Here is an 8,614-nt window from a genome sequence, read left to right on the forward strand (position 1 = left end):
TTTTTGAAAGTTGTAAGAATGTCCATGGAAGTTATAAGAAGTTTATAAAAAGAAATGTTAAAAGGAAATTGATTAAATGATACAGGCCAGTAAGCCAGGACAAGCAGAACAGGGAAAATGAAATATTAAAACAGCAGTTTGACATCCTTCCTAGGGTTTGAATTTGAGGAAAAGTGTTGTTGTTGTTGTTTTAACCTAGAGTTGGCTGTAGGTGATTCCAACAGGCCCTGGAATGCCTCAAGATCTCCCTACAGTGGAAACTAGGGACCAATTTCTTAAGAACAATGTACTGGGTATCTCTTCTACTCTAATCTCTCTGAGGTTAGAAGGCCTCCTGACCCAAAGCCCTCTTGAGTTCCCGGTTCATTGCCATTGACCAGACTATTATGCTCTAATCAAGACCTGGAAGGGAAGCAAGTTGGAGCCCTCCTGGGAAGCACCCTTCCTGTCTTGCTCACCACAGAGACTGCTGTTTAGACTGCAGAGCGGGGTTGGACCCATCACACACAGCTTAAAGGCGGACACACCTCAACTTGGACAGCCATACCAGGACATATCCCCTTGAAACTGACACTAAAAACCGTGAACTCTCTTAATAACCGTCATGTACTGGGCTCTCTTTGCTTTAGGGATCTGGCTAATTGCAGGGGCTTACAATGTGGGCTGGAGAAATGAGTACAATCTGGATCATGCTTACCCAGTTAAGTTATTGAGTACAGATAACTTGAATGACTTGGATATTTCAGCCTTTAGCTCAAAAGATTGGCTAGGACTAGATTTAGTAGTAGATGTCACAGGACAAGATCTCCTAGGCCACTGCCACTACCATGCAAATAGAAGTAGGATATAAGGGAACGAATGCCTGGGTGGAATGGATTAAATATTCTGTACACGCCCTAAATAAAAGTGACTGTTACCTTGCGTGACAGGAAGGTGAGAGGCCCAAGTGGTCCCATTTCCACTCGGATGGACCTCAGACAGTAACGGGATGGAATGTCGGCTTGTCCTGTACCAGGAGGAAACCGCCTGGGGAAATGCTTTCTGTAAGACTCTCGCCCTGTTGTTCCCGTTCAACAGAGTAAAGAGCAAGGACCCCCAGAATGATCCAGCCCCGTCCTCCGATGTAAACCATACCTCCTGCCTCTCAAGGGGGGGAACAGTGCTCGGAGTTTATGAGAAATTTATCCGGATGCGTCCGTGGTGGAGTATCCTCAGAAACCCATCGTGCTGCAGTGTCGACACCCTGTGCTGATGCCTGGTGGTGTCATGGGGACCCTGACTTGGGCCTTGCCCAGCAGTTGGAGTGGACCTTGCGCTCTGATACAATTGGCTATCCCTTTCACATTAGCCTATCGTAAACCTTTTTCAATGGACAGACAGACCAGGGAGAGGAGAGAGTCCAGGGGGCCCCTTTGATCCCCATATACACACAGGTCCCATTGGGGTTCCAAGAGGAGTGCCAGGTGAGTTTAAGGCTAGAAATAAGATTTCTGCAGAGTTTGAGCCTGTCCTGTGCTGGCAGCCCACTGTGAACAAGAATGTGGTGGATTAGTTGTACTTACCCTAACCAGCAAAGGCTCGTTAACTACACTCGAGGCGCAGCTAAAGGGGTAGTGAACAGCTAGATGCCACCAGCAGGATGACCTGGGAGAACAGGTTGGGCTTGGATCTGATTCTGGCAGCAAAAGGAGGAATATGTGTAATTTTGGGGGCCGTTGCTGTACATTCATCCCTGACAACACAACAGACGGACCGTCACTGAGGCCCTAAGGCATTGGCAGCTGTAGCTGACGAGTGAGCTGGAACCTGGGACCGAGGGTCCTTTCTTTGATGCACTAGAGCAGTGATGGCAAACCTTTTGAGCTCGGCGTGTCAGCATTTTGAAAAACCCTAACTTAACTCTGGTGCCGTGTCACATATAGAAATTTTTTGATATTTGCAACCATAATAAAACAAAGACTTATATTTTTGATATTTATTTTATATATTTAAATGCCATTTAACAAAGAAAAATCAACCAAAGAAATGAGTTCACATGTCACTTCTGACACGCGTGTCACAGGTTCGCCATCACTGCACTAGAGCGATGGTGTCCACATTCGCCCCTTTGATTAGAAGTTACAGTGATGGGATGTCACATCATCCCAAGTAGGGGGGGGGGTCTTATCCACGGGTTAATCGAAAGCGCATTGACCAAACAGCAAATTAGTCTCCCCCTAGACACTGTAGAGCATGAAAGATGTTTGCCTTGCTGCCGGGCTCCCGAGTATGATTTGTGTTCTACCAGGACCCCTGGATTTGGGGGCTCGCCTTATTTCTAACACAAGAGAGAGGTCTCCACCTGGCCCCATGCCTTGTAAATTCATATTTCTTGTCTTGTGTTTTCATTTGTGCGTCGGTCGGCCCCTTCTTCAGATCCTGAACCGCCACCGTAAAAGGTTGCAGCGCTCCCCAGTCTCAAGATGTGGAAGAGTACCAGGTCCCAAATCGCCAAGTCTCTTGGAGAGGTGGTCACCACAGGGAGGTTTAGCGTGACAAAACCTGAACCTGAGGCTGTTCTCCGGTACTTGTATGTCCTGGAGCGTGTGACTGAACTTTTGGAGCCTCCATTTCCTCATCTGAAAAATGGGAATATTTCCTACTCACATGGGGGTGGTGATGAAAATCGAATGAATTGTTCTGGGCCGACCTTGCAAACATTTAAACCCTGCTCCCTTTGTCAATGACGGAGGTGACGAGCAGCGCAGAAGCGGCTTTCGCTTGGCCGCCCCCTGATCTCTCTCAGCAGCACCTGTTCTCTCTGGGTCTCCTTTGGATCCTGCCCACGACCCTGGCTCTACCTTGGGTGTGAGATAAACAGCACGGGCCTCCGCAACAGTGTGGGCCGTGAACAAGGGCTTGAGAGGTGAGGGGAGAAGGTGCTTGAGCCTCAGGGACACAGATGGAACTGTGGTGCTATTCTTCCTTTCTGAGATTAGGAGGTCCAGGAGTTAGAACTCTAGAAGGATGCAACTAAGTCAGGCTAACTCGGGCCAAGCAAGAGTGGGGTGGGCGCCCGAGGGGAGAGGCACGAGGCCTCGGGCGGTGGTGGATGGAGCCAGGCACCGAGGAGGTCTCTGCTTTCAGTTGCAGGAGGAGCACTGACCCTCAGCTGATCGGAGGACCGAGGACCGAGGGGATAGGCCCACTCCAGCTGAGAGGAGAACGCAGGGTGAAACGAGGACTCCAGGGGATGCCAGGAGCACCTCCCACCCTCAGGGGCCTGCCCCTGGCTGTCCTGGTTGTCCTGGGGGTGGAGGGCCAGTCAAGCACCCACTGGAGTTGTTCTGCCTGGCAGTCTAATCTGAAGGCTGAAAAGGCAAGGAGCTGGGGGCGTGAGCAAGGAGGAGCAAGAGGCCCCGGGACCGCACCTATTGAGTTGGACCCGGCACGCAAATTTTGTGACAAACCACACACCAGTATTCCTTAGCATGCCCCGCTGAGGGGCTGTTGGCAAGTGGGCTGCTGGGCAACCCCAGCGCACTGAAGAGTTTGTGGTGTGTGTGTGTGTGTGTGTGTGTGTGTGTGTGCAGCCTAGACCCTCCTTCCCACCAGCCTCTCCCCTCCCCTTCAGCCATCCTGGGATTGGTGATTCTCGGCCCCTCCCCCGGCTCCCCCAGACCCTCCCAGAGCCTTTATCAGGGAGCCGAGCCGAGATCCTGCCACATTCCCAGGTCCCCTCCACTCTCCGCTTCTCTCTTCACAGCAGCAGCAGCAGCAGCAGCACCAGCTTTGTGGGGAGCAGGGCAGTAATCCCGCCAGCTCCCCGATTCCACCATCCAGCTGTAGGCTCCACGCGGATCCACAGGTAGGCACGAGCGGGAGGAGGTGGGAAGGACTGAAGCTGGCACTGAAGGACAGGGGCCAGAGGCAGGAGAAATAGAGGAAGTGGCCACCTTTGGTCCGCCTTTGATCGGGGCACTGGGAAGTGAGAAGGCAGAAAGAAGGGGGTTGAGAGCCAGTGATGTTTGGAGCCTGAGGGTGCGGGCTGATTGTTCTGTACGAGAAAGTTTTGCCTAAGTCTAGGGGTTGCCTAGTGCTGGAAAACAGAGTCCAGGACCCCTCCTCCAGCTGAGTAAGGAAACAGACCCTTACACATCCTATAAATCCATCCTCTTCCTTTGGAGCCTAGAGTCCCGGCACCGTTGCACCGTTGCTCATTGCTGCCAGGTGCACATCCTGGGGAGATATGTCTGATGGGGGAGCAGGGAAACCAAGCCCAGGGGATGTCCCCACTGCTCGGAGATACTCTCCCCAGACCAGGGCTGGGGCAGGGGAGTCGGGGGCTGGGAAGCAGGGTCCAGCTGGGCTGCTGGTGGTGAACGTTTCCCCTCGTTTTATGTCCTCCTCCTCCTCCCGCCTTCCCTTCCTGTGTCTCTGCACTCTTAGCACCATGCGGAGCGCCCTGCTGTTGGCAGCCTGCCTGGCCCTCTGCCTGGTTCTTGGGGCCGTCTGCAAGGAGCCACAGGAGCAGGTGGTACCCAGGACGGACCACAAGAAGGTAAGGTACCCCTCCGGCCTTGGCAGAGTCCTGGGCAACATCATGGGAGCAACGGCTTTGCTGGTTCCAAAAGCTGTAGGGGCAGGTGCGGTGGTGGAGGGGCGGCCGGTGGGTTGGGAGTTACCGGTTTCTGTCAGAGGGCTGGGTTTCCCTGCCTCTCTGCTCAACTCATGTGCTCACTGTCTTGGGTATGTCTGTAAGGATCTCTGTCCCTCTGCACAGGTTTGACACCTTGTATATAAAAGGTGCCCTACCCATCGGATTGACTGCTGGCTAGGTGATGAGGTGGTACTTCGAGGGGTAGGCGGAGGAGGCCAGGTTGGTCTAAGGTTCCCTGTGGTCCAGCTCAGGTTCAGGGTCTGTTCCTTTGAGGCGTGTGTGTGTGTGTGTGTGTGTGTGTGTGTGATGGTGGGGGAGAGGGGAGGATGGCGAGGGGTGGTGGTGGATGAGGGGATTCTATCTACTCCCTGGAGGTATGAAACACAGTCAGAATTTCTCCCCCAAATGGTCATTTGTATGCTATTTTACTGATCAATTACGTGTATTATTTTGTTTTCAAAATTCAAATAAACTCCCTCATCCACCCTGTAACTTCAGGTGCTCCTAAGATCCCAACCCTTCCCTCTCTCCTCTCCTTGACCTCCTCTGGCCTCTGCTTAGTCGGGATAGAAAAATAACAACAAAAACAAGCACAGAACAGGTTAGGCCCTAGTTTCCAAAGCTCTTCCAAGAAAAGGAGTAGGACTGGTCAGGATAGGCCTACGGGGGGAGAGCAGGGAGAAGGTCGCTTTAAGGTTTTGAAACGATAGCGATTACATTGGTACAAATGCTTTTACAATGATTCTAGGTGGAGCTTATTATAAATTCAGTGTGTGAAGTCTAACTGCCTTTCCAGTTCAAGTCTGTTTGGCATCTCATTCCAGGAAGTGGGCAGCGTGTGTGAACAATTCGGGGGAGGTGGCTGCCTGGGAAGCTGTGCGCTGGGCAGCGAGAGGTGGCCAGCCTTCCTCCGCTGTGAGGTGGAGCAGGGCGCCATAGGCTGGCAGCCTGGCAGCGGCAGTAGTTGTGCCACATTCAAAAGACGAGAGCCAGTTCAGCCCCGCGGCTTGGCTCAGTGGTTGAGCGTCAGCCTATGACTCAGGAGGTCACGGTTCGATTCCTGGTCAGGGCACATGATCAGGTTGGGGGCTTGATCCCCAGTGGGGGGTGTTCAGGAGGTGGCCCATCAATGATTCTCTCTCACCATTGATGTTTCTATCTCTCTCTCCCTCTCCCTTCCTCTCTGAAATCAATTTAAAAAAATAAGATGTAATTTAGAAAAAGAACCAGTTAAAAAACAAAAACACATAGAGAATACCAAATATGGGCTGGACACTGTGTCCAGAGCCCAAAGGTCCCAACTCGAGGTCGTCAGAATATCTGGGTATATTCTTCTGAGACAAACTTGCTTCGAGTCCCTGCCCCTCTTCGTCAGTGAGAGAGAGATTGCTGTCCCATCCCTTCTCCCGCAGGTCTGTGAGAACGAGGGAAACTGGGGAGGGAAGAGGGAGGATATATGAGTGCCTGGGCAGCTGGGCTGGCGTGTGTGTGGAGGGCATCCTGTGTCAATGTGCTCCTGTGTGTGCTCAGCAGCCCAGGGACACGTGGACCCTGGAGAGAGAGGCACCTCTGAGATTCAAAGTGAGAATCTCCAATCATGATCATTGTCATCGTCTCTGCAGCTAAATAGCTTGGGGTGAGAGGTGTGCCCACCAACCACCTGCTGTGCCCAAGTTACTAAAAATAAATCACCAAGACAATTAAGAGCCCCTGCTTGGAATCTGGGGTTCACCTGCAGGATGGGGGAGAAGCGGCGTCACTCTAAGCATGCTGCCTTCCTGGAGTTCTGAGGCCAGGGCGGACAGGGGCGAGGGGAAGAGACGCAGAGGCAAAAACCCGTGGGGAAGAAAAGAGATCAAGAGGCAGTGGGAGACACAGGAGAGGAACATCCACAGACACCGCACAGAGGGGGGATTTCAGGGTCACAGAGGCGTCCCCAGGGCGGAGTGCCGTCTGTGGCTCGTCATGGAGCACAATCAGAGGACACCTGCTCTGTCTGATGGGCCTTTCCTGTGAGTGGGGGGCGGGGAAGGGGGTCATGGAGGGCAACCCCATCCTTGCTCACCCAGGAGGACAGCCCCATCCTTGGGCAAACCTGTTCCTGATGTGCCAGGGAGCAAAGAACCAAGGGCCCTTCTCCTTGAGGGGTGCAGGAGCCGGGGCCAGGCCCAGGGAGACGCTCACAGCCTGAGCGGGCCACTGTCTCAGTTTTCCTCAGATCCCTCACCTGGAGCAGCAAAAGCCACATCCCAGGAAGGCCTTCAGTCTAGGCAAACAGGGCTGGGTCGGTCTACAGGGATGCCCAGCGGGGTCCCTTCACCAGGGCTTCTCAAACCTTGCTCTGCATAGGAGTCGCCTGGAGCCTGGTTAAAATGCAGCTTCCACGGCAGCAGGCCTGGGCAGGGCTGAGATTATGCATCTCTAACACATTCCCGGCTGGTGCTGCTGGCCGACAGACCACAGGCTTTGAGAGCCTGCTTCTCTCCTGTCCTAATCAGGGGACATCCTGAAAGAAATGAGGTGTCGGGTTCAGCTGTGATGGACTCGAGAAGAGTCTGTGTCTGGTGGGAAGAGAGTGAGTGGACTGGGTGTGAGCCTCCTGCCTCAGCCCTGTGTCTCTCCCTGGCAGATCCCGAGTCTCGGACCCCTGCTCAATGCGATCACTAGCCACAACCCGTTCTCCGTGGTGAACGAATTGATCAAAATTCTGAGCCAGGCTCGCAAGGGTAGGAAGCAGCCTAGGGAGAGGGATGTGGGGGGGCGGGGGTGAGGTGGTGGGCAGGAGACTGGCTCAGGGAAGAATGGAGAGTTGTGACCTGAAGCCCCCTCGTCACCACTTTCCAGATCCCACACCCTTGTTCTTGTTTTCACAGACCCGAAGAAACGGTCCTTCCTCCAGAAACGTGAGTAGCCTCTTCTCCCTCCCTGTCTCTGCCAACCACTGGCCCGGAGCTCCGAGGGCATGGGGCCCAGTGACCGATGGTTCCTGGGGACAACGCTGGCCCTTTCCTGCAGGTGACATGCACGACTTCTTCGTGGGACTCATGGGCAAGAGGAATACCCAGCCAGGTAAAAGTGTGGCAGGGTTTAGGGGACTGGCCAGGACATGCAGGAGTCAAAAGCCTCATATTTGTCCTCAGAGGGAAAGACAAGACTTCTCTTAGCTACGGTGCGGGTTCCTGGGCCCTTTCTACCCAGTCCGCTTGGAGCCGCAGTGCAGTGTTCCCTGGGAGCCGCTGCCCTGGGAGACCTTTATGATACGATGGTCCTGCTGCAGGGGGGTGGGTTAGGGAGGCGCTGCTTCCCCCCATCGCCCACACCGAGCATGGAGCATGGAGCGTGCCGCTGCTTCCCAGCTGTGTCTCCCAGGGTGCCCTTCATAGCCAGCCCTTCGTTGTTGTTCAGGGTGAAGGTCACATCCAGAAAGATCCCCCCTAACGACAGTTTTCTTCACCCAGGCACGCCTGCCCATGTGAACCAAGAGGGCGCCCCTCGCTCCGGCAGCCTCCAGTACCCGTCCCAGGTGGAATGAGGTAAGGGGTGCTGGGTGCGGGGAGGAGCGGGACTGTGTGCATGCAGGCTGCCGGGGAAGCATTGCCTCTGATGCTACAGGCATTGCTACTCATAAATTCGCCGTAAAATACACTGCCAGTCCCAGCACACTGTCAAACACACCAACGCTTAGAGGCACGTGCTTGTCCGAGACACCACACCACACACACACACACATACACCACACACATGTCAAACACACCAACGCTTAGAGGCACCACACCACACACACACACACACACACACACACACACACACACACACGGCCCTCGTTTTCATCCCATCTCTGTCCCCTGGTGCTTTTCTTTTTCTTTTTTAAATTGTTTTATTGCTTAAATTATTACAAACAGTATTACATATGTCTCCTTTTTCCTGCCCTTGACAATCCCCTGGCCTCCCCTACCCCCCAGTGTCTTATTCCCC

At 53.7% G+C, this 8,614-nt stretch overlaps 1 protein-coding gene across 1 annotated transcript in view; it reads left to right on the top strand.

The window, feature by feature from the left end:
- The first annotated feature begins 3,683 nt into the window (after positions 1 to 3,683).
- The window catches only part of TAC3 (tachykinin 3), a 7,706-nt gene continuing 2,775 nt past the window's right edge, over positions 3,684 to 8,614 (top strand). Inside the window, exons 1-6 of the mRNA XM_006757357.2 lie at positions 3,684 to 3,847; positions 4,429 to 4,540; positions 7,269 to 7,365; positions 7,513 to 7,542; positions 7,655 to 7,708; positions 8,098 to 8,172. Coding sequence (XP_006757420.1) covers positions 4,433 to 4,540; positions 7,269 to 7,365; positions 7,513 to 7,542; positions 7,655 to 7,708; positions 8,098 to 8,171 — 363 coding nt within the window. The 5' untranslated portion in view covers positions 3,684 to 3,847; positions 4,429 to 4,432 and the 3' untranslated portion in view covers position 8,172. The remainder of the gene's footprint in view (positions 3,848 to 4,428; positions 4,541 to 7,268; positions 7,366 to 7,512; positions 7,543 to 7,654; positions 7,709 to 8,097; positions 8,173 to 8,614) is intronic.

The sequence above is a fragment of the Myotis davidii genome, unplaced genomic scaffold, assembly GCF_000327345.1.
Source record: "Myotis davidii unplaced genomic scaffold, ASM32734v1 scaffold1134, whole genome shotgun sequence".
Taxonomy (NCBI): Eukaryota; Metazoa; Chordata; class Mammalia; order Chiroptera; family Vespertilionidae; genus Myotis; species Myotis davidii.